The sequence below is a fragment of the Bacillus rossius genome, chromosome 13 (genome assembly GCF_032445375.1).
Source record: "Bacillus rossius redtenbacheri isolate Brsri chromosome 13, Brsri_v3, whole genome shotgun sequence".
Taxonomy (NCBI): Eukaryota; Metazoa; Arthropoda; class Insecta; order Phasmatodea; family Bacillidae; genus Bacillus; species Bacillus rossius.
The window spans coordinates 7,541,498-7,568,226 of NC_086340.1; the positions used below are offsets into that span (position 1 = coordinate 7,541,498).

The 26,729-nt window shown below is 39.4% G+C and overlaps 1 protein-coding gene and 1 pseudogene across 1 annotated transcript; both read right to left on the reverse strand.

The window, feature by feature from the left end:
* Positions 1-545: 545 nt before the first annotated feature.
* LOC134538176 (farnesol dehydrogenase-like) lies at positions 546-11,767 on the reverse strand. The gene is made up of 6 exons (XM_063379238.1): positions 11,373-11,767; positions 9,150-9,318; positions 8,900-9,029; positions 7,652-7,781; positions 1,099-1,242; positions 546-812 (listed from the first exon to the last, which is right to left on the reverse strand). The coding sequence occupies exons 1-6, from the start codon at positions 11,502-11,504 to the stop codon at positions 771-773; spliced, it is 747 nt and encodes a 248-aa protein (XP_063235308.1). The 5' UTR covers positions 11,505-11,767; the 3' UTR covers positions 546-770.
* A 9,374-nt stretch (positions 11,768-21,141) lies between these two features.
* On the reverse strand, positions 21,142-25,541 carry LOC134538177 (dehydrogenase/reductase SDR family member 11-like; annotated as a pseudogene).
* Between the last annotated feature and the right edge of the window lie 1,188 nt (positions 25,542-26,729).

Here is a 26,729-nt window from a genome sequence, read left to right on the forward strand (position 1 = left end):
GCATATAGTAAGTTCGTCGCCAACTTGACGTCAAGTTGGCGACCAACTTACTATATGCTATAACTTTTTACGTAATGCAGGACAAATTCTGTTTTCTACGGTACGAATCGAGCACTGATTTTTGACAAATATTGACCTTGAAATTCCAATGTGTGGTCGCCAACTTCACACACGTACGCTTTTCCTCTGCTGGCAGATACCAGCGAAACTTGCTGGCAATGGGCCGACTAAACTTGAGTGAACTTACTTATCTCACACCGCACAGACGTGACGATAAGCTCAATTATCCACAGCTGATAACCACAGTCTCCGTTTCCACACTATGCGGACGACAGTCAGAGCGTTGAATATATATAATTGTACATTATATATATTTAATTGAGATTATATTATATATAATTAATCAGAGAGACAAACACTCATTTGTTTTTACAAACGTAGGTGTTATGATACGAGACTTTCTTGAAATTGATGCTAAGGCAATAAAAAGTTTTATTTATAAAAATATGGTAGGCTACTAGGGACTTATATTATAATGCAATATCTGTACAACATTGTTTAAAATTTAATTTACTATTTCTATAATATATACAATAAACATTATTTACACAACCTTTATCTAATATTTTTTATAAAATTTCTTCAAAAACAACACATATCACAAAATTTATAAGAAAACTTATGAAGTATGTTTTGTTGATCCAGCCACTCCTAGAAGAAATCGGACATTTTTATCGTCTTCATATGAAAATGGAGTGGCCTGCTGAAATTCAAAACTTTTCTCCAACTGGACGAATCGTTATCTCGTGAACCTGAAACAAGACAATACCCATTAACAACGTTAGCATTAATTATTAAGAAATTGGTTAAGCAAGATATGACTGTGCCTGATATGGAATGCTCAAAAATTTCATTTAATGCATATCAGGTGAGAAAATATGTGACAGGAAAACAAATGCGATAGACCCACCTGAATAAATGTAAAGAATCCCTTCAGTTAATGGTAATATCAAAGAGATGAAAATACCAAAAAGGTTAGCCGAGACTGATTCGTAATGCACACGCAGAGTTCGGACACTAGTAAGTAATGAGCTATACCTGTACACGAGGTGGAGTCGACAGAGTGTAGACAACAGCCTCCGCCAAGTCTTCCGGCTCCAGGAGGGACATGGTCTTGAGGACTTCCTCCGGTATGTTGGCTCTAGCCACCATCTCGGTCCTCACTCCTCCAGGGCTGATACTCTGCCAAACACGAGTCAACATTTCCAACGTAACTGCCCCCTCCTACACGGAACTAGTGTCTACTCACTCCTCCAGGGCTGATATTCTGCCAAACACGAGTCAACATTTCCAACGTACCTGCCCCCTTCTACACTGGACTAGCGTCTACTCACTCCTCCAGGACTGATACTCTGCCAAACACGAGTCAACATTTTCAACGTACCTGCCCCCTTCTACACTGGACTAGCGTCTACTCACTCCTCCAGGACTGATACTCTGCCAAACACGAGTCAACATTTTCAATGTACCTGCCCCCTCCTACACGGGACTAGTGCTACTCACTCCTCCAGGACTGATACTCTGCCAAACACGAGTCAACATTTTCAATGTACCTGCCCCCTCCTACACGGGACTAGTGCTACTCACTCCTCTAGGACTGATACTCTGCCAAACACGAGTCAACATTTTCAATGTACCTGCCCCCTCCTACACGGGACTAGTGCTACTCACTCCTCCAGGACTGATACTCTGCCAAACACGAGTCAACATTTTCAATGTACCTGCCCCCTCCTACACGGGACTAGTGCTACTCACTCCTCTAGGACTGATACTCTGCCAAACACGAGTCAACATTTTCAATGTACCTGCCCCCTCCTACACGGGACTAGTGCTACTCACTCCTCCAGGACTGATACTCTGCCAAACACGAGTCAACATTTTCAACGTACCTGCCCCCTTCTACACTGGACTAGCGTCTACTCACTCCTCCAGGACTGATACTCTGCCAAACACGAGTCAACATTTTCAACGTACCTGCCCCCTTCTACACTGGACTAGCGTCTACTCACTCCTCCAGGACTGATACTCTGCCAAACACGAGTCAACATTTTCAATGTACCTGCCCCCTCCTACACGGGACTAGTGCTACTCACTCCTCCAGGACTGATACTCTGCCAAACACGAGTCAACATTTTCAATGTACCTGCCCCCTCCTACACGGGACTAGTGCTACTCACTCCTCTAGGACTGATACTCTGCCAAACACGAGTCAACATTTTTAATGTACCTGCCCCCTCCTACACGGGACTAGTGCTACTCACTCCTCCAGGACTGATACTCTGCCAAACACGAGTCAACATTTTCAATGTACCTGCCCCCTCCTACACGGGACTAGTGCTACTCACTCCTCTAGGACTGATACTCTGCCAAACACGAGTCAACATTTTCAATGTACCTGCCCCCTCCTACACGGGACTAGTGCTACTCACTCCTCCAGGACTGATACTCTGCCAAACACGAGTCAACATTTTCAACGTACCTGCCCCCTTCTACACTGGACTAGCGTCTACTCACTCCTCCAGGACTGATACTCTGCCAAACACGAGTCAACATTTTCAACGTACCTGCCCCCTTCTACACTGGACTAGCGTCTACTCACTCCTCCAGGACTGATACTCTGCCAAACACGAGTCAACATTTTCAATGTACCTGCCCCCTCCTACACGGGACTAGTGCTACTCACTCCTCCAGGACTGATACTCTGCCAAACACGAGTCAACATTTTCAATGTACCTGCCCCCTCCTACACGGGACTAGTGCTACTCACTCCTCTAGGACTGATACTCTGCCAAACACGAGTCAACATTTTCAATGTACCTGCCCCCTCCTACACGGGACTAGTGCTACTCACTCCTCCAGGACTGATACTCTGCCAAACACGAGTCAACATTTTCAATGTACCTGCCCCCTCCTACACGGGACTAGTGCTACTCACTCCTCTAGGACTGATACTCTGCCAAACACGAGTCAACATTTTCAACGTACCTGCCCCCTTCTACACGGGACTAGTGCTACTCACTCCTCCAGGACTGATACTCTGCCAAACACGAGTCAACATTTTCAACGTACCTGCCCCCTTCTACACTGGACTAGCGTCTACTCACTCCTCCAGGACTGATACTCTGCCAAACACGAGTCAACATTTTCAATGTACCTGCCCCCTTCTACACTGGACTAGCGTCTACTCACTCCTCCAGGACTGATACTCTGCCAAACACGAGTCAACATTTTCAATGTACCTGCCCCCTCCTACACGGGACTAGTGCTACTCACTCCTCCAGGACTGATACTCTGCCAAACACGAGTCAACATTTTCAATGTACCTGCCCCCTCCTACACGGGACTAGTGCTACTCACTCCTCTAGGACTGATACTCTGCCAAACACGAGTCAACATTTTCAATGTACCTGCCCCCTCCTACACGGGACTAGTGCTACTCACTCCTCCAGGACTGATACTCTGCCAAACACGAGTCAACATTTTCAATGTACCTGCCCCCTCCTACACGGGACTAGTGCTACTCACTCCTCCAGGACTGATACTCTGCCAAACACGAGTCAACATTTTCAATGTACCTGCCCCCTCCTACACGGGACTAGTGCTACTCACTCCTCTAGGACTGATACTCTGCCAAACACGAGTCAACATTTTCAATGTACCTGCCCCCTCCTACACGGGACTAGTGCTACTCACTCCTCCAGGACTGATACTCTGCCAAACACGAGTCAACATTTTCAATGTACCTGCCCCCTCCTACACGGGACTAGTGCTACTCACTCCTCCAGGACTGATACTCTGCCAAACACGAGTCAACATTTTCAATGTACCTGCCCCCTCCTACACCAGACTAATATCTATAACAGTTTGGCACAAACATCTCAGTGGCCCTTGCCATCTTATCGCGGTAACATATTTGAAGTGAAAACTTCTACAGGAAGGTTTGGATAGGGAGTAAATTTATGTAAGTCGTCATCGACATGGTCACGTGACTTTTTAACGATAACACTATGTCTGTTGAAATTGTGTTTTGGTTCAATTTTTATTTTAAATCTTAAGTATACGATTACTGTGCAGTAAAAAGTGAGTATAAAATATATTAATATACTCGTAGATATGTAGTTTGAATAACGAAGAAAACGGAATCGTTGTAGCAATATAACCTAGAAATTAAGAACATCATTATTACATATTTTTTTAATACCTACAATTACTATGTAATGCGTTTTTATAGTAATTTAGGAGTTATTTTACTAACGTGATAAAACCAATTTGTTTTTTTGATAATATTTTTTTGTAAAATTTCCGAAAAAAATCTCTGATTTTTATCAAAAAAATATTTTCTTTTGTTACACAATGTTAGTATTTCTTATTTCAATTTATATTTGTATTTTCTTGATTATATTATTAAAATTAATAGTAGTTACTTCTATTACTTTCTATTCTATTTTTATTATTAATTCTATCATTTAAAGTTTAGGAAAAAATGTTGTGTACATTATATTGTTAATCTCTCTAAATATCTATCTGTAATATTTTTTTTAGATCTTCGATTCTGTGTAAAACGTTAAAGATGTCTTCAGATGACAGAAAAAAGACAATTTAAAATTATAACTGTTTGTTTATAGTTTTAAGTTTTCACTTCTGTCGGCAGTCCTCATGACTGCTTCGAAATTTTTTTTTTACAATAGCTTGTTACGGAGAGAGGTGGCATTGTGAATATAATGTGGAATCGCGTTCCAGGAACCACGAGGCACGGGTGTATAGTACTTGCCCATCCATCCCGGATTTCAGTTTCCAACAAGGTTTCACCTACAGAACTCCACAAACAAGCGTCGGAATGGTACCTTGCTGTGGGGACCGTGGCAAAGATACCTCAATCGACATTATCGTCGCATGTATTTGCTGCGTGACTGTCATCGCCGCCCAGTGCTAACTTCAGTGGAGTATCTGTCTAGTGACGAGGGATGATAAGTGCGAGGCTCGCTGGTGCTTCTAGCGCGGCGTCGCCTCTAAGCGCAAGACCCTGTGATTGCGCGCAGTCTTTTACGTCACGCACAAACCCGCCACGAGATCCGAGCGGTAACCGTAACATTATACGGCGGAGAAATTATGATAGAAAGCTTTCAAAAATCTGTATCGGATTTTTCATGCCTAAAGCTTACTCTGAAAACACACCAGTAGTATATAATAGCCGCTACTGAAACTGGTTCCTGGTAGTGGAGCCGGGAGCCGATCGCCATCTGATGTCAAATTTCCACAAAATTCCTCAAAAATTGACCCAAAATCTTTAAAATTCCTTAAAAAAAAAAATATATATATATATATATATTGAAGGGAAAATTCCCGTTTTGAGGGAAAATTTCCCCATTTTATTCCCCAAAAATTTTAAAAATTCAAAATTCTAAGTGCTTCAAAAGATCTTTGCCATCAAAGGAACGAAAATGTCTCAAAACGGCTTAAATTCCCCATCGACAAGCCGCCCTAAGCCCCCGAGGTCGTGACCTTGACATTAATAATCAACTTTATTTATTTATTTTTTGTTCAAAAAAAAATTGTTTACTTCAAATGTTTTGTTACTTTATTGGTTTTAGTCCTCGATTCGATTACCAGCGAGAGTAAACATGTATTTACGTATAGAAATAAAAAAATACTTAATTACAATTTAAATAATATTTTGATAAAAAATCCTGATTACTTTACACCCGCCATCCTCGAATCTAGAAACATTTGACAATTTCAATAGTGATATAATTTAGCCATCTTGAATAACTGTAATTATTGAGCTAAAAATTCGGGAAAATTTAAAATTTGTAAAAAAAAATTATAAGACTTTTCATTTTTTTAAATAAAAACATACTAACATCACAGAGTATTTGGTTCAAATCTGGTGAGGTCAAAAAAAAATATATGGATCCTTCCTCCATGGATGCCACTGGCCGACAGACCTCCCACCACTAACGCCAAGGCAAATATTACATCAGGCAGTGTGACATCATGGCAGCCATATTGGATCCACCATCTTGTTTTTGTGTGTTCAATGACGCTGCCACCACATTGATTTAATTTTTACCTTCTAGATTGCAGCAGTAATAATTATCATGGCGTCCACCATCTTGACGGCCATTTTGAAAATATTTAATTATGTATTTAGGTAGAAATTCGGTAAAAATTCTAAAAATCGTCAAAAAAGACTCAATAATTTACTGATTGATTCGATCGATTACAGTGCTCGGCTTGATCCTTGCTCGATGAAAGAAAATTAAAGTTTACAAAAAAATATTTATTTCATTAAATATGATGAAAAATCCTAAAAGAGGCTTCAATTTTTAGTCTACCAGCCTCCAGCAAGCTTCTATCATCCATTTTCGCCGTCAATTTAAAATCTGAAATTACTGACCTACAAATTCAGAAGGGGAAAAAAAAAATCAAAAATCACCTATTAATGTAATGATTGACTCAATAGATTTTCGTCCCTAGTTCCATTCTCTGCCAGTGATAAGAGTAACTAACACTTGAAATAAATTTTAAATTCTGTTTCCCATTACCTTTTGCGGAGTTTATTAATCGTTCTCTCTACGAGAAAAAAAAGAAGGCTCTATACAAGATACCTGCCCGATGAAGTTTGCGTTTGTGCGTGAGGGCCAGTGGAATACTGAGATCTGGTTATGTCACGGGCATCCGTGCGGCACAGTCTGACACACAAGGCCTGGGAGAGCTAGCAGTGTTACCGTGAGAGTTGGGAGTACGACGAGGTGATCCACGGAGATCAGGGGCGCAACAACTGGGGGGGAGGGTATTTTGCCCCCCCACCCCTCTGAAACCTTGAAGTGGGGGCAAACGGGGCAAAGAAAGTGCTGTGTAATCTATTTTTAGATAATATAACTGCCTAAATAGCACCATTTTCCACCTTGAAATACAAATTTTCCCGGGGTAGGACCCCCGGTCCCCCGCTTCAATAGAGGGGGGGGGGATCGATGATTCTTTATAATAAAGGTATATTGCCCCCCCCCCGGCCCCCTTTTGGAAATTTAGTTGTTGCGCCCCTGAGTCGGAGATGCAGGATTCCAAGCTGGGGGTTTGGTTGTCTGGCTCCAGATCGGAACAGCGGCTGGTTTCTTGGGTGGCAACCCCACCTGGGGAGTTTTCCTCTGCCCTAAAGGACCCTCCCCCAACCCGTGTGGGCGGATGATACCCTCTGGATGTCTTCATCGATACAGCGTGCGAGGTGGGGATAGCACTCCCGCCAGTCGAGGAACCGTCTGAATGAAGGTTCTCAGGCCCGCATTAGGGCGTCTGACGGGGCCTTGGCATAAAGTCCAACTGTGGTCGCGTAGGTCACACCTGCATCCATGCGTCACGGGAGGTTACGTCTGGTGAACCCATAAAAGGGCACCTACCAGGTACGGGTGTGTAACAAGTGTTCATTCGGTGACATTGTTTGCTAAACACTTGCCCAATAACTAATTTCATAAACTGTCTTGTAAAACCTACAAAAAAATGTGCAACGAAGTGTCCTAATATATTAATAATATCATACACACATAATACTAATATATAAATAAAAAAGACTCTAAAATTATATAAAACTCACTGTAATCTTGATTTTGGAGTTGAGTTTGGTCAGCTCCCTCCTCAGCGATTCAGTGAGCACTGTAACTGCGTGCTTGGTGGCTGAGTACATGCCAATCCCAGGCAAGGAAGAATAATAGTGTCCTGCCACACTGAAAAAATAAAGGTTTTAACAAAATTGAACTAATAACCATATAATATTCTGATCGACAAATGATAGAATTATTGCTGTAAAATATTAACTCACATAAAACATAAATAATAAAGCAGCAGCTTGGCTTCTGGGTTGTAGCCATGTCCCTGGAAAATAATTCAACAACATTTCGGTCGACATTGCAGTCACCATCATCAGAGAGCAGTTACCTACCAGTAGGTAATTGCTCCCTGATGATGGTGACTGCAATGTCGACCGAAACGTTGGTGAATTATTTGCCAAGGACATGGCTTCAACCCAGAAGTCAAGCTACTTCAGACAATGGCCGCGAAAGCCTGCGAGCATCATAAATAATAATTATGATAATTTTTTCAGTACATATTATTACCTAGAGCTATGAAAATTTAATTTTGTTTTGATTTTGGACTCAATCTCTTCTAAGTAATCAGTGCGAAAGACTTCACTAACATTCGACATAGGTGAAAAATAAGTACGCCCCGGAATAGCATACAAGTTACTTTTAAAACTAGAAAATATTATTCCCCGAAAAAAAAAAAAAAACAATCTTAAAGTTCCAAAATAACTGTTGTATAAGTAACACAACATTTTAGATTCTCAACGATGCTCATGAAAACAAATAAGGTCGAACTAGAGGAATAAAAGTACTAAATAAAGTCAAATCCGATCTATGAATGTTACAACAGCGTTTGTTTTACAAGCCCCTAATATTGGACGAACTAAATAAAACAATTTCCAAAAGTTAAAGACTGTTAATTTCATCATCGTTCCTTTAACGTTTCATAGCTCACAGAATAATCCCTCAAGTCGTGAAACGTTTTATTCTCTGACTTTACTCATTCTGATACTACCAATTCTAGGATTGAATATGAAATATTTATAAATGTTGACTACTCTGCACGTTTTAATAGCCCATATAGTTACTTAATTCTGTTTTATTAATATTATAAAGTCAATAATTTTCAGTTTAAAACTAATAGGAAATGCAAAAACAAAACTAAAGTAGATTGACAAAATAGGGGATAACTAGATGGAATAAGCTAAAACAATAAATTATTTTATTTGGTGTTAAACATTTTATATGAAAACTGATGGTACCTATTTATGTGTATGATATGTCCATCGTCCACGCCCCTCTCCTTCATAGACCGGATGGCCTCTTTAGTACAGATGCTGAGTGCAAGCACGTTCACATCGATCATTTGTTTCCAATCAGCTACACTTCCATCTATAAAAAAAACAAAGTGTAGATTACTCATAGGTAGATCATTTGGTTGCGATGTTCATTAGACAGCACAGCATCAAGTTTTGGGAGCGCAAAAATGTAAAGCACACTTGTGAGTCTCACCATACAGGTTATCCAATTTCCCGACTCCAGCGTTGTTGACCAGCACGTCTACCCCTCCCAAGTTCTCCTTCACCCACTTGAAGGCAGACAGGATGTCCTCCTCTTTGGTGAGATCAGTCTTCACCGCGTACAGCTTCCCTGGCGAATCCTTCAGGCTTGCAGCTAGTTCCTGGAACATACAGTGAATTTGACATGTTGGACCAAAGGGTAGTTACAATCTACGTTACGACGAGTCTGGCAGGTCCAATAGACAGGTGAACCCACCCGTTCCCCTTTTAACCTACATTTTACACCTTTATCAAATAGTTTTTTTTTGAAGAGTAACTTCTTTGCTGAGGGGGCTACAAATTCGGAGCGTTACGAAAATTCCATTTGCTCGAGGGGAATAGTTAGGTATGTGGTAGGGGAACCGGTAGAGGAGGAGAGTACGTCAGCGGCGATGCCATTCCAACGCATGAGCTAGCGGTCGAATGGAATGATGGAAAAGCATAAGGGTAGGTACGTAGCATGGCATGCTATAGCTAGTTGTAACGGCTGGAAGGGGTGCCAGCAAGGGAGAGGTAGAAATGACGCAACAGTGACGCTACGGGTTTCTCCTAATGCTGCTTGTGATTGTGTACTACTCAGTTTGCGCAAAATCTAACGATTGACGCTACCATATTTATTTTATTTTATTCAAAGAAGTACAATTTATTTATTAGTGTGGAAAAGAGGTCTTGATTTATGCAATTAACTTTATAAGTATCATTCATTTTTTTATGTGAATGGGTTGATTGAAAATTTAAAAAAGTCATACAGAATTAAGACATTAACATTAGATATAAGTATAATTTGTTTTTGGTATTTGAACATTGTGGTTTTAAATAACAAAATAAATCGGTCAGTGTTATTTATGTTGTATTGGAATGTTTTTTTTTTCCTTCTCTTTATTCAGCTCGAGATCGTGATTTAACATCAAGCCTAAAAATAATAAAACCGCAGAAGCATATAAGATGTATTATAAAGGCTACGTGGGAATGAATTGCCAAAAGAGGCGTCAAAAAGTGCAGGTGAACGGCTGTGAGAGTACAGGGCATGGTGAAAGGCATTTTTTTTTAATCTGAGATAATACCCACATCCGTAATATTCTCAATTATTATCTCTTGTTCAATAAAAACACTAATAATTTATCTCTATCTATACCCAATAAGCAAGAATTTTCACTTCAGTCGTGCTTGGGCTCCACACACACTTTGCTTTTTAAAATTTATCAGCTTATTTCTTCGAAATTACTTCTTTTAAGTAAGTAAAAATTTCATATTTCGACATTTTGAAACAGTGGCCAAGAGTTTAATTTTCAAATATAATACATGGTGACTCACTTTCCTGTATAAACCAGTGGTTGCCACAGCTGCATGATTAATGGTAACTAGGGGATATTTTTTTTTGAAGCCTGTGGTGTACATCATGTGGTTAGGCATCCAAAAATTGGCTGATGTGTGGTGTTTGCATTGTGGATACAGTTTTAAGTGCTCTCGTGTTTTATGTAAAATACCTTGTTTAATGCCAGAGATGTTAATTTGTACTTACTAACCACCATCATAAGCGGTCAAGCACCATTTATAAAATTTTAAGGCCCTTACAATAAGGTGATGGCGAGGTAAAAAAAAATGTTTTACTAAGTCCCACCATGCCGATTACTTAAAATTATTAATTCTATGGTATAAACAGATATTAATTATGTAAATAATTAATTTGCATATGTAATGTAGAAAATCCCGAATAAACCTTCCTGAAAAATGGCTGTATACACTTCCGGTAGTATTAAGCTCTGCACAGTTACACATTTAGTGCAGAGTCGGGCCCAAGTGGAATTGCAAAATTAACTGTAAGAAGTAACATTGCATGGAAGAGAATAAAAAAATGTGTTAAAAACTACATTAGTGACTCACACATGCCAATACCCCCTCCACAGTTCATTAAATAAATATACATACAAAAACACCACAGGTTTAAATTGCAAAATAGGGTCGGCAATGTAGTCGAGCCATCTCACATTTCTAGACCAGTAATGTTGTAAAATAGTAAACTAAAACCGACCTCTATCCTGTCACTGCACCATTACTTTAAATGCTCCGTACCATGGAAAGACACCGACGACGTAACATTCTAGGCTGAATCTGCTTCGGGTGGTTTCCGTCACCGCAGCCAGCTGCAGGGGAGCGGTTTGTGGTGAGTGCTTACCTCTATCCTGTCGGCCCGGCGAGCCAGCCCCACCACCTTCAGCCCCTTCTTCACCAGCTCCCGGGCCACGGCGTAGCCGATACCCGAGCTGGCGCCAGTCACCACCGCCACGCGACCCGACCAGCGCTCCATCTTGTCCTCGTGTGGCTTCGCGCTCGAGTCACGTCTAGCCGCGCTCTCTCCTGATATACCAGCGAGTCTGACCTTCCCCTCAATTAATCTCAATGACACTGCTGTTTGCCCGCTCGCTGATGTCTAAAGTGATGTGTCACTGGGAGTGAGTAGGAGGCACGAGCTGGTTCTGGGACAAATGTAAACACGCATATGCAGAGATGGCGGCCCCAGGAGTCGTCGTTTCCTGGGGGCCGCCATCTTGTCGGCCTGGGACAGTGTACACATTGATTACGTAACCTTGACAACCAAACAACGTCTGCTTTAAGCCACCATTCTTGTTGACATCTGTCACCTTAGTTCTACCTTTGGTTGCCAGAGCGCGCCACCATCACTTCGAAGGCAGGAGTTGTGTACAAAAAAAATGGCTGCTGGGGTTTGATCCGGTGGACACAAGAACGTCGAGGTTAGAAAGCAGACACCTTACCAACCAGACCACGAGATCAGTTGAGGAGTAGAGTAATAAATAAGGAATATATTGTTACATTCTCAAAAAAACACTCTGAGTATGCTTAAAACAAATACCGCCATACTGCTATGTCTAAATCTCAAAAGATAAAGTATTCTTAAAACAAATGACATCATACTAGCTATGCCTAAAAATCCCCCACCCCTAGTAAGCTTAAAACAAATGCTGCAATTATAGCTATGTCTAAATACCCCCCACCATGTGTATGCTTAAAACAAACACCGCCATACTAGCCATGTTTAAAAAACCCCACTCTGAGTATGCTTAAAACATATGCCACCAACCTTATATGTTTAAACCCCCACCCCAAGTATGCTTAAAAAAATGCCACCATACTAGCTATGTCTAAATACAGCTCCCAGGGAGCACCACATACTCACGCCGACATCTTTAATGCCAACAACCACCACCAGAGTGCCATAACCTCAAAACCTGTGCACAGAGAGCGTCATCTAGGTGTAATCCGCTGAGACTCCACGCACACAATGCACAATTATAATTCGCCACATCATATTATATATATAAAAAAGCATAACAATGTATTTATTGTGTTAGTTAAAAATTTGTAAAAGTTCATGTTCAAAGACTAATAATTTCCCTTCCATTAAGTCAAGTAAAATAAGCATAAAGTACTAGCTATGCTTTAAAAAAATGCTGCCATACTAGTTATGTTTAAAAAAACTCACCCCGAGTATGCTTAAAACAAATTCCGCAATACTAGCTATGTTTAAAAAACTCCACCCCGAATCTGCTTAAAACAAACGCCGCCATACTAGAACACCACATACATGCTATGGATATGTCATGAGGGAAAGAGTAGTATAGATAGTACTAAGTATATTTTGTATAAATAAATAGTATATTTAGTATGATAATTTAATAATGCTTGTATGACTATTTCAAATGAGTTAGCAGTATATTGCGGCTTTCTACTTACAAGAATACATAGTTTATTCAGTTTAATTATTAGAATAACATGCTATGTTTATAGCCGGGAACTAGCACTGTTATTTCTTTTATGTATGAATATGAAGCCAGTTATACCCGCCCTTTAATAAGGACAAATGAGTCAGAGCTAGGAATCTACCTATAAGCATATGTATTACACAGACTGTTTAATTTATAAACAATGTATGTTTATATTCCTAAAAGGTATATTGTTAAATGACTACAAGAGATTAATCCTGCATATATTTATTTTAATAAGGTATTTTTTATAACACGTTTTACTTGCATATATTCCATTATATAATATTATTTAATGGTTATAAGCATACACTATACTTATACATTTTTACTATATATATTTTATTTAATAATGTCTTGTGGCTCTATCGCTTTATACTTATATTACTTCAATGGATCTTATTTAATGACTATAGTACATTATACCTACACAAATTACTATAACATATTTATTTTTAAATGAATGTATATTAGCTGGGCTAGCTCTAAAGACTCGTATGTTGATTGGCGATTTTATCTGCATTCCGCTGTATTGTGTTCGTGATGGTGTTTGTGTGTGTCTACTATAGCATTTTGATTGTTTTGTTATGTTTTACATGATATGTTTTAATTGGTTTATTAATACCTATTTGTATTGTTATTTAAACATGATTTATGGTATTAAAGCATAGTATTTTCTTGTCACAGTTATAGTGCGCTCATGCATTCGGCAGTTGATTACCTTCATGTATCACTGGGCTGTATGTTTTTAATTGTGTTCCACGCTTAGGTGAGTTCCGTGACTCTACTGGAAGCTACTATGGCGATCGCTGCAGGCCTGTGTTAAAAACAACTTTCACTTCTCGCTGGCTGCTGTCACGCGAGAAATTGTCAACAGTCTTCCGAGTGCTACACTGCGTACAGAGGTGTTACTCTAATGCTCCCGCTTAAATATGTCTTTGTTATATGTTTTATAAATTTACTTATCGTTACACGCTGTTGGGTGAGCTGCTTGCACTCAAAACGGTGTACTATAGCATTCCCATTTTTAATGTCTTTTTTCTACATTTTTTATTTATTTACTTATCATTACACACCTCTGGGGTGGGCAGGTTGCATTCCAGTGAGTTTTTCCTACACTAAAGTCTTTTATTTTATGTATGCTTATTTGTACATGTCGCTGGGTACCTTTTATTGCGCTTCACGCTAATAGGAAGGCCAGTACTGTAGGGATACTGTTTTATTATTATTATATTTAACTATTCCTATATGCATATATGGTATTTTTTTATTATCGAAGTAACATATGTAATTTTTTCTGGCGATCGTGCGGCAGATGAGCGGGCCGGTGTCCATAACAGATTTCTCCGACGAGCGGTGTAAACATATTTTTCTGGGTCTTCACCCATGCCGTGCGGTCTAGTGAGACTGCCTTCGCTGTTTCCCGTGTGGCTGGGGCATTACTATAGCATTTCTACGTTTTTATTTTAAATAATTTTATTACTTAATGCTTCACACAACTATGTGTTACACGCTGTACTGTAGGGGTCCTATGATTTATTTTAATTTTGCTTTTAGCGCTTCGTACAACTGCTAACAATACTCACTGCACCATAGGGGTCCTAACTTTGCTTAATAAATTTTATTTTACACTATGCTTATTCATGCTGCACACGTGCTATCGCTACGGCATATTTTTAGTGATGTTATTTTATCTCTCTCTGGTCCAATACTATTAAATGGTTATCTTTGGACATGATCTACTACTATAGGGGTGCTACTTTATTATAAATTTTAACTATGCTTATTATTTCTGTCTTCACTGTATTCTACATTTTATTTTACACTATGCGTGTTGTACAAGTGCTACCACTTCTGGACAAGTACTATAAGATGGCTTGGGGTTTGTTTTTTGTTCTCACTTTACATGATGTCCTCGCGGCGACCACATGGGGGTCGTTATCTGGGAGTGGGGTGTTTGTGGCGCTCTCTGTGCACTGTTTTTGCGGTTATGGCGCTCCCTGGGAGCTGTATTTAGACATAGCTAGTATGGCGGCATTTGTTTTAAGCATACTCGGGGTGGTTATTTAGACATAGCTATGATGATGACATTTTTAAAGCATACTCGGAGCAGTCTTTTTGAAAATTTAAACATAACTAGAATGGCGGCATTTGTTTTAAGCATATTCGGGGTGTTTTTTAAACATAACTAGTATGGTGGCGTTTGTTTTAAGCATAGCTAGTACTTTATGCTTATTTTACTTGACGTAATGGAAAGGAAATTAATAGTCTTTGAACGTGAACTTTTACAATTTTTTAATTAACACAATAAAGCCATTGTTATGCTTTTTTATATATAATATGATGTGGGGAATAATAATTGCTCATTGTGTGCATGGAGTCTCAGCGGATTACACCTAGATGACACTCTTTGTGTGCGGGTTTTGAGGTTATGGCACTCTGGTGGTGGTTGTTGGCATTAAAGATGTCGGCATGAGTATGGGGTGCTCCCTGGGAGCCGTATTTAGACATAGCTATTATGGCGGCATTTGTTTTAAGCATACTTGGGGTGGGGGTCTAGACATAGCAGTATGGTGGTGTTAGTTTTAAGCATACTCGGAGTGGTTTTTTTTAAACATGGCTAGTATGGCGGTGTTTGTTTTAAGCATACTCGGGATGGGTTTTTTTTTAGACTTAGCTAGTATGGCAGCATTTGTTTTAAGCAAACTCGGGGTGGGGGATTTTTAGACATAGCTAGTATGATGTCATTTGTTTTAAGCATACTTTATCTTTCGAGATTTAGACATAGCAGTATGGCGGCATTTGTTTTAATAATACTCAGAGTGTTTTTTTGAGATTGTAAGAATATATTCCTTATTTATTACTCTACTCCACAACTGATCTCATGGTATGGTTGGAGTCGGCATCCGTGGCGCAGTCGATAACGCACTGGGCTACGATGCGGGGGCCCTGGGTTCGAATCCCGGGTAAGACATGGATGTAATTTGTGTTGTCTTAATACACCAACAATCACAACTACAATTTCACAATGACTCGGGGTGACATAACATTACAATGTTAAGGGGGGGGGATGATTGGCACACTGGTAACTGTCAAGACTTGCCTGTGTGCCACCCATCTTTTTTAAGAAAGATTTTTCAAAAGAAGTTGGTAAGGTGTCTGCTTTCTAACCTCAAGTTCTTGCTTTCGCCGGATCAAAACCCAGCCGTCCAGCTTTTTTTGTACACAACTCCTGCCTTCGAAGCGACAGTGGCGCGCTCTGGAAAGGTAGAACTAAGGTGATGGATGTCAACAACAATGGCAGCCTCCAGCAGACGCTGTTTGGTTGTCAAGGTTATGTAATCAATGTTAACACTGTCCCAGGCCGAAAAGATGGTGGCCCCCAGCAGATGGCGACTCCTGGGGTCGCCATCTTTGCATATGCAATGTTTACATTTGTACCAGAACATGATCGCTCCTCCTACTGGAGTGAAGGTTGCTGTTATCAGCGACGTTATACCTGGGATTCATTGACCCCGAGTCAATCGACCATAGAATCCATGCTCTTACATCTTTATTTTATGCCACCATGTCCTTTACATGTGTATGAGTCTAGAGAAAATTTGTTCATCTTTTCCGAGAAGATAGGTTTTAGCATGTCTGAGTGATCGTAACTACAATTAAAGGATGGTTATGTCAAAATACTGCTAAATTGTGAATGCGTAAGAATTTTATTTTTACTCCGACCACTGCCGACTCGCGAACTTCTATAATGTTCGGAGACTGATAAGGGGTCAGTGAAAATTAAAACTTTCCAGCGGCTAGACCAGAAGTGCTTAGTCAGGAATGAACTGCAAAGTCAGAGGGAGACTCACTCATTCCTTATCAGAACCTGGTAATCTGTAAGGGGATTCTGAAAGTCATGATGAGTTTCGGGTTGTAATACTTTATTTTAAAGTAATTTACAGATTGATTAAAAATTAATATCCAGTAATGGAACTTAACAGGTGTGACAGATGACAATGCCATGTGAAATTGAACCAATTTTGCCGATATATCCTGACAAATATGTTTTAAACAAATAATAAATAATTTTGTGCTCGTCTCATGTGAGATGCAGATGATTTTCGAAATGTCCTGGCTTAAAACAAAAGTTCCAAGAAATTTTAAAATTAATTGTGAAACAAAATCCACGCGACCATTTCAACATACTGGAGCGAGCGAGCGACGTAATCAACATATAATGCAATGCGCAATCAAATTTTAACAAAATTAATTGGAAATATTACGTACATAACTTTCATCACGCTTCAATAATGATCAATTGCATTATTTGATATCATAAATTTGATGCACAGAATGCAAATATTATAAAATTACCTGAGGAGTGCCAAAAAAAAACTTACCTTTATAACCCTGAAGCTGATATGCTGGAGTGTACACCTTATATATTTTAAGGGGGTAGTATCATCAATTGTTTTGCTGTTAGTATTTCGTGATTCTGCACAAAATTTAAATAAATTCATAATATAACCATATTTAATTGTTTATAAAAGTTATTTTCTACTAAACAAGAACTTATTTTAAGGGTTTTATTAAATTAATTTTTTTTTAAATTCATTCCTAGCCTCTACTGAAAGCATGGAATTGGTTGGTATACACTTTTTGTTTAAAAATTCCCATTACCTAACAGCACGTAAACGTGTTGTATACAGTTTTAAATTAATAGTTTGTGTGTTTTAATCTTTTGTGTAATTTTTTTAAATATTATTCATAAATATAACTTTGGATTCTCCAAAACCCTGAAAAACTCAGTTTAGCAGAATTATGAACAAACTACTTTTTTATTGATTTATGAATGATATGGAAAAAAATGAAATAATACAAGTTAAAGGCTACACGTAAATGATTAATTGAAAACTGTGTACAACACAACCCGGTTTCGTTTGTTGGGGGCTTAACCATCAACTCACACATAGGGCATGTAGCGGTTTATTTACTGAGAAAGTATAGATTTTATGTTTGACACATATATACAAACTTCTGAAGTTCTTTCTTAGCAGGCGCCAACTTGACAAAATGAAACGCAGGCGCTAGCCTCGGTGAAAATACGCACAACCTACACTCTAAAAAAAAAAAAAAGTTGCGATTGCAATGTCCTCGCATTATGGCAGCGGACGTGTCAAAACATGTCGATATACCGGTGATTCTGGCTTTCCCCTCCCCCTCCTCCCCCCTCGACATGAGGAAGAACACCTCACCCACCCCTCGTTTCATTACCGCTGACTAACTGTCTCGAGGACCAGATATTCGCAAGTCACGACGCTAGTCATCACCGCGGGGATTAGTCGGGGATAGGCAGGTAGCAGCTCTGCGGGGACCTAAATGGGGCTGGCGGAGTGTCATCCCGCTCATGTCTGTCATTCGTTCCACAAACATCGCAGTCGCCATCAACCTGCAACACGATTAGAAACTGAGCACAACCCACACGCCTGGCATACAGAGCGCGGGGCAGGCGGCTCCACTGAAGGTTTTCCCACTGAGAATTGGAACCCAGGAACCCAAATCACATATGCACACAACCTCCCACCGAGCTCATGAAATCCGCCCTCAGCACAGGAGCGGGTTCGAGTCCTAACTGAAACACCCGGCAAATTACCCGACTCGCGCACACACCTCAGGGTCGCGAAAAATCCGCTGTTTACATCATCATTAAAACATGATATCTGTTTTCCACAACTGGAGGCAGTGGACGGTAATCAGCGGCCTTGGAACTCTTCCGCAGGGTCCGGGGTTCGAAGCCCGGACCTGGAGGCCCGCAGCGGCTGTGACGACAGCGCTGTATGCAGGTCACCCTGCGGCGGCGTTGCCTGATTGAGCAACAGGTCTGAGCCAGCGCCAAGTTCGGCGCCGGCTGGCGTCCCTGCGCGTCCACTGACGTCACGCGCCGGCCGCTGACGTCACGCGCCGTCAACTGACGGAAAGGCATGCCACGCGTGCCTGGCGGGATTACAAGGGTCCTCGCTACCTCCCTCCCACTTCCGCTCCCTTCGCACCCCCCCCTCCCCCCCCCCCCGAGCCTCAGGCCATTGTCAATAACCCTTTTATTAGCGGCCTGGGAATTCTGCGGGTTCTCCCAATGTCGCCACGCGTAGTGACGCGAATAAACGCCGCCTTTCTGGACTTTTCGGGCCGTCGGGTCTGCCCAAGGTGACGCGACTCGTCACGGCCGCTCTCGTCGGTTCGAGAAGGGCCCCACAGGTACTTAAGCAGCGACGCCGGCCTCCACGGGAGTACCGCGAGTTCGGAGAGTTCCGCGAGCGAAGGGGAAGTGCGACATCGGCGAAGAGGGTGAGAGACCCCCTCGAGAGTGGCGCGACGCGGAGCGACGGGAGCGAGAGAGTGCGACTGAGTGGCGCGAGACTGTGTGTGGAACAGGCGCGAGGTGAGGGGCGAACCACTGTTGAGCCCAGCTCCAGCGAGGAGTGCGAACTGCGGAACTTGACAGACATTGAGTGACTTGTGAATAAACATTTTTAAGTTCCAAGGATTGGTTATAAAACATTTTTAAGTACAATTATTCATTAGTAATGTCAATATTAATAATTAATGAAAATGTAATAAAAATAATTGGGATATCCCTATCGAAACCCAGTTCTCCCCACATATGTCGTAACAGTATTTACTGTTGAGTGATTTTTAACGCGATGCGGACTTTTTAAATAAAATTCCTTGTCGAAAAACTGTTTCAAAGCCGGGGTTTCAGTATTTTTTCGAAGTATTTTTGGCTTTTATCGGCAACTTGTAATTTTTTATTTTAACTTTTAGGTGTGCTAATCAAATTCTTCGATAGTCGACGTAGCTGTTCCGGCGGCAGTGGATTATAACGGCGGGTGCAGAAACCACTTGTAAGTAGCGTCCGTAAATTTAGCTGAAAACACATATTGCGTATATTTAACACCTTCCGCATTGTTTTAAATAATTCTAGATTTAATTTCGTGTTTGAGTTTCGTATTACAAGTTTATTTTCAACGTGAAAACACATGAATGTGCTAGTAACTGAGGTTAGACGTTACACATCTCTGGCGAGTATGGAAAGACAGGCAAACATTTTTTTTTTAATGATTGGGGTTACCTTGATAGGACAAAAATTACTATTATGTCGATACGTTTACGTAGGAAGTATACTGTTTTAGTCTGTGCCATCACCATTGTTTGGAACAGAATACGTACAACAATTGTGTTTCGTAAAGTGGGCATAAACATAATTATAAATAGAGACCGGAAAAATTCGCGAATTCATTTCACGATAGGCTAAAATACAAATCGTTATACCTCAGTGCTGCCTCTGCTATTGGCTCACAACTCACCTGGATGACTCTGGGCCAATGAGAAACACCCAACCAAAGCTTTACCGAATCACAGGCTGCTACGTTGGGACGTTTCACAAGACAGCAGCCAATGAGTGGGTGGCATTTGACCGAGTGTACGTAAAACTGTGGAGTTCATCCTTCAGGTCACTTAACCCGCGAATTTTTCCGGTCCCTAATTATAAATAAATTTTAACAAGGCCTTTTTTTTTTTTTTTTTTTTACCCTACACGCCTGGAACCTTTTTCGACTACCTTTCCTTTGATATTTAGATTCTTGTGGCTAGTTTCATATAGTGAGGGTTTAAATCAGTCACTGCTCTGTCGTGAGAGCCTAACCCCACCACGAAGGCTCGATCAATGCAGTTAGAACAGCCACTGCTGAAACATACTCTTAACTAACCATGTCTCTCACACTACCAAGTATGTACTTCATGCTGTTTAAGACCTAAATACTTATCTCACGTTATTTGTGTCTAATGTTAGGACAACCACATCCGCTTAACACAGGACAGTACTATGTGTATCCAAGTTGTATGCTTAGGATTATAATCTCTTGTTGTCAATAATTTCTGGATTAAATTTTGTTTACCTTGAAATAAAAACAAGTTAATACATTTGAAATAGTAGATAAACCTACACAACTGTAACAAATAAACTAATACAATTGTATTATATCACCTCGCAGTCTGTACATTTTAAGACAACAGTCTGTGTAGTTGACTAAGTATTTGTACATTTTGTGGGTATAATAAAGTAGGTCTCGGGTATAAATTCAATAAAAGTTTATTATACTTAAAAATATTTGGTGTAGGTTTAATGACACATTACATAATAATTTACATCATTAAAGGCATATTTTACACGAAATGCACCAACCAATTACATCAGTAGAATACATTAGTAAATTATTGATCTGCAGATATTCACCCCTTTTATCCTGTTGGATTAATGATAATCTCGTGAACCTGAAACATAGGTACATTTGTATTAGGGATGGACTACTCATATCCTCAAATCCTCCAGTACCATAAAATCCTCAGAATTCGAATGATTTTATATCCGAGGAAAATGATACGAAGAAAAATATTAAAGGAAATAAAGTACATAAATAATTCAACACAAATCACCTCTGATCTTGACCAAGTCAACTTTTTTCTATATACGTAAACTGTTATTATCCCCTAAAAATATTAAACTTTAAACATGAAATTATATAAATAAAATTACAATATGTACTGATTCTCGATACTCAGTTGGCGAAACGATAAATTAAAGGATTGATCGTTTCAATACCATAGTTAATATTTTAAATTTCTTGTACATTTTTAATTTTTTCACCCTTGACACTTAGAATCAGAACCAATGAGTGTAATCAAGACCATCTTTGGGATTCTGATTCGATAAAAATTGGGAAACCACTCATCACTAATGTTTACACATCCGATGAGTTATAATAAATACTGGAACATATGGATACAGCATGCATTCCTTCAGTGCACATGCAGGGGTGTGAGTCAGAAGCGACGGTCTCGTAGTGATGGTACCTGCACCCGAGGAAGAGTTGACAGGGTGTAGAGGACAGCATCTACGATGTATTCCGGCTCCAGCATAGGCATATTCTTGAGATCCTCTTCTGGGACACCAATCCCAGTTATCATGTCTGTCCTCACGGCACCTGGGCTGACGCTCTAACAACCAGAACACAGCATGTTTAGTTACAAGTACATTTTTCCTCACATCAAATCACCAAATTTATATCATTGTCTTATTCAGTTTTTTTTAAAGTTATGGATTATTTCTGCATAAATTCAAATCAGACTGAAAGCATTCTCTTGAATCAAGGCCCAGGCACTGCCCTGAATATTCTGCCTTAAAAAGACTTCCCATCGAGATACTCCATAAGTATGGATATTTTCTTATTTCAAACACAATACTGTATGACACGAAATTTAATAAAAAGTAAACGCATAAGTGCAACCCGATTCCACGCAAAAAAAAATTTGTTGGTTTTACTATCTGCTCATGTTATCCACATTTAGAAAAACAGCCAAAAATTCACCCATTTAACATAATCATGCAGAAACGGTCACCCCCTGGAATTACACTCGTATTTAAATTTCCTAGCCCACAGCCTGATTCCCGTGAGCGTCCAATTGAGCACGAATAGAAAAAGACACAGCTGTTTGAAAGCTAACCGTTATCCTGATGTTGGACTTGAGCTGGGTCAGTTCCTTCCTGAGTCCTTCAGCCAGCGCTCTGACTGCGTGCTTGGTGCCCGAGTACATGTACACCCTGTCATTGCTGGAAACTATGTGACCTAATAAACTGCAAAACAGGAACAAAATTACCCAAATTAAACTCCATTTTAAAACTATACTTACATTTATCACATAACATTGAAATTCCTACCTGTAAACAAAGAATAGTAAATTATGTTATTTCCAACGTACAGGCTGGATAAGGACGGTAACTTGATTTTTTGTTGTTGTTTGCAATTCTGTTAGAAGTCAGTATCAAAATGTATTATATGCCTACTAACAAATAAATTAAATAATTTGTAGTCTGATAGTTCAAATAATGAGCTTTTCGTAGTATTTTTGAGCTTATGGTATATAAATTTTATTTTAATGCAAATTGTTTTAGGAAGTTAAAAAAAATGGTTATGCAACAAAAAACCATCAATAATGCAACTAGATTTATGTGCATTATTAACTTTTTTTTAAATTTCCAATTTCAAAATTTCAGTATACATATTGTTAATATTGAAATGTCCTGTCAAGAATGCTCTTCTTAATATAGTTTGAGATACAGCCATATGGATTGCTATTAGTACTGTCAGAGTTAAACATGGGTAAGATATCTTTCTATACCATTCTTAATCTAGGGGCTTGAGGTAATTATGTGTATATACATGTATTGTACAGACATGGACAAGAGGCTTGCTGTACTATTTTTACCTATTAATGTGTATGATGTGTCCATCGTCCACGCCTCTCTCCTTCATGGACTGTATCGCCTCCCTGGTACAGATGCTGAGACCGAGCACGTTCAAGTCCAGCATTTGCTTCCAGTCTGCCGTCTTTCCCTCTACCAAACAAAAGATGATCGTTAGTGTTAAGTAGAACACTTTTACTACACCGTGTCATTCGGTATGTCTCTTATATGTACACAATTGTGTGAATCAGCTCACCAGACAGTTTGGACAATTTCATAACTCCAGCACTGTTGACCAGCACGTCCACCCCTCCCAAGTTCTCCTTCACTCACTTGAAGGCCGACACGATGTCCTCCTCTTTGGAGAGATCAGTCTTCACCGCGTACAGCTTCCCTGGTGAATCCTTCAGGCTGGAGGCAAGCTCCTGGAAATATTTAGAATGTTCTCTAACTATTACTACGTAGTTATGGTTGGTGTTGGAGTTTTGGTGTAAAGAATGTTCTTATGTCACCTATATATTTTCCAAGACCAGTTGCTAATTTAATTTAGGCAGTGTATGCCTCAAACTAAATTGTCACAGAAGTTGCGAGCCTCATCCTCATGGGGTGATAGTTGGATCCGTAAAACGAACAGCAGGCCATGGAGTGTCCTATGTGTTGTAATGGCCCATAATTGTGTATGTCTGTTTGACTATTTGTTTGTTCGAGCATAACAGAAAAACCTACCTGACAGATCTTGATGAAACATTTTGTGGTTTAAAGTTTTATGGTCTTTAAATGATTCATGCAATGTAGATTTTTGATTTAATGCATTTTTTTTGGACACACACCATTGCAGTTTAGCACTGTTAGTCATGAATATGTCCAAATTAAGAAATTATAATATGAGAAATACATTAATAATAATAAATTTACAAAATAATTAAAATAAATTTATTCAAATTTTAAATATGTTTTTTTTCCATGATACACAGGGAAAAACTGCAAAGGCATATGTCTAAAAAACAAAACAGAATTAAATCAAAAGCTTATGATATTATCTGAAAACAGGTATGTATTTTATCTTACCATGATGACGGGAGCCGGAGATATAACAATAAAACCACATTTTTTTTTCCACAACCAAATGCAACGAATTTAGGGAGACCTCCCATTTCAAGTTCATTCATGTTAAAGGGGGGCTAGTTTTGGGTGTCCCTTGTACTAGATGTCCCGCATCATAGCTATAATATATCGTTAACATTAAAATAAAATAAAAAATTCGAAAGAATTCTTGAAATTTTCCTTGGGTTTCCCTTTTCATACTACTCTGAAGATTTGCTCCAACCTCGATTAAATTTTCACACTTGACCTTCAAAACACGAGTAAAACCACTAGCCAGGTAAGATTTCGAGAAAACCACCCCTAAAGAAGAATTTAATTATTCTTTATTAAATTTTGCCATTGCATTGTTGAAGCTTTATTCATCTCCATGGCAATGGCTCTTGCAACGACATTGGCGTACCCACAAATAGGGGCATGATTATCGAGCAGTGCGAGTGTGTTTTGCCCGTGGACTGCCGCAGAGAAGCATGGGTACTCCAGCTAGTGATGTATACAATTTAGGTTATAACTGTTCTTTAGGACCAGGAGTTGATTTTTAATTATTGTGTTCATTTTAATTTTGAAGGGCAGCACACGGGGCTCGACATATAAAACTGTAAATTGTCGGATAGGGGAAGGATACTTAACTAACAAAAATTCAGAATGTTGGATTTTTTTGCTGTAAAATATTAAACTAAAACCGACCTCTATCCTGTCACCGCACCATTACTTTAAATGCTCAGTACCATGGAAAGACACCGACGACGTAAAATTCTAGGCGGAATCTGCTTCGGGTGGTTTCCCTCACCGCGGCCAGCTGCACGGGAGCGGTTTGTGGTGAGTGCTTACCTCTATCCTGTCGGCCCGGCGAGCCAGCCCCACCACCTTCAGCCCCTTCTTCACCAGCTCCCGGGCCACGGCGTGGCCGATACCCGAGCTGGCGCCAGTCACCACCGCCACGCGACCCGACCAGCGCTCCATCTTGTCCTCGTGTGGCTTCGCGCTCGAGTCACTCTTAGATTGCAGTACACGGCTTATGGCGCGCGCTGTTGCCAAATCTATAACACATTACGAATTTCAGGAGATGCGTGTATTTGTAATTTGGATCGAACAAGAAGCATTTTAAGAAATCATATCGTAATTTATAATATTTTATACTATTACACATATAAAATTGTAATAATACCACTTTTATGTAAATTTCAGATAAAAACTACCTATTGTAGACGAAAATTTCTTATAGTTTGCTTTTCTGTTCTAAAAATCCCATATATATATATATATATATATATATATATATATATATATATATATATCACATTTTCATGGGCCCGATAAATGCCGTATTTTTGGACAAGTCATGTCCAAAATGATAAATAAAATACAGTAATGGAAATTCTCGGTCGAGTAAGTTATGGGAAAAATCCGAACAATTGGTTCGAAATGGGGAAGATTTTTTGAAAAACAGGAAAATCGCAACAACTCCCATAATATGAATAATATCGAATCCGTTTTAACGTATGATAACTCGGATTACCTAATGCCGAAAAATGTTTTCTAAATACATTTTTGATACGACCAGCCATAACTGCATGGGTTCGAAAAAAATTTTCACCGGACAAAAAAGCGTAACTGCCTTAGTAGACACCTTATCAAATCTGTTTAAATTGTTTGTAATAATATCATAGTTATTTTCCAAAACTTTGTCTAAAACAATGTTTGATAAGATGCTTGGTGTTGAGAAGGATAGAAAAGTAATTCAAAATTTTGTACCATGATCGCTATTGAATTCCTTCGTATTTATTTCATACATTTTACATATTATGTTCAAGAATCGATTATAATATTTTTTGTTGACTAAGGAAGCCATGTATTTGAAATTGCTTGTAGGACAGAACCCCACTTATCTAAACACACGACCCTGTTTCCTCTTACGACGGCAGCGCGCGCTCTTGTACTGATAAGACACATCTTTAACAGCTATTTCCACAAAAACTGTAGAAGCAATTGAGATGGGGCTGCTTTTAAAAACTAATTCAATTCATTGTGAACATTTTTCTCGCTTTCGTCCCCCATCTATCTTTAATAGAAAAAAAATTTTCCGCGGGTCAACTTTTTGATGTTTCAGTTTGTGAGAAAATGCATTTCAATATATTAAAAAAAATATTTAAGTGAAACCTGTACAGTTTTTGTCTTAACATTTGTTCGGTGGCGTCCTAAGGCATTAATTTACTAATAAAAAAAATCTGAATGAAATACACATGTAGGTTTTCTTTTTTTGATGTGAAACATATCGGAATACTTCAAAACAGTTCGCAGCGAATAAGTTATGTTTTTTAATTTTTTTCGGACACTTAAAATATTGTTAAGTATTCAAAATAAT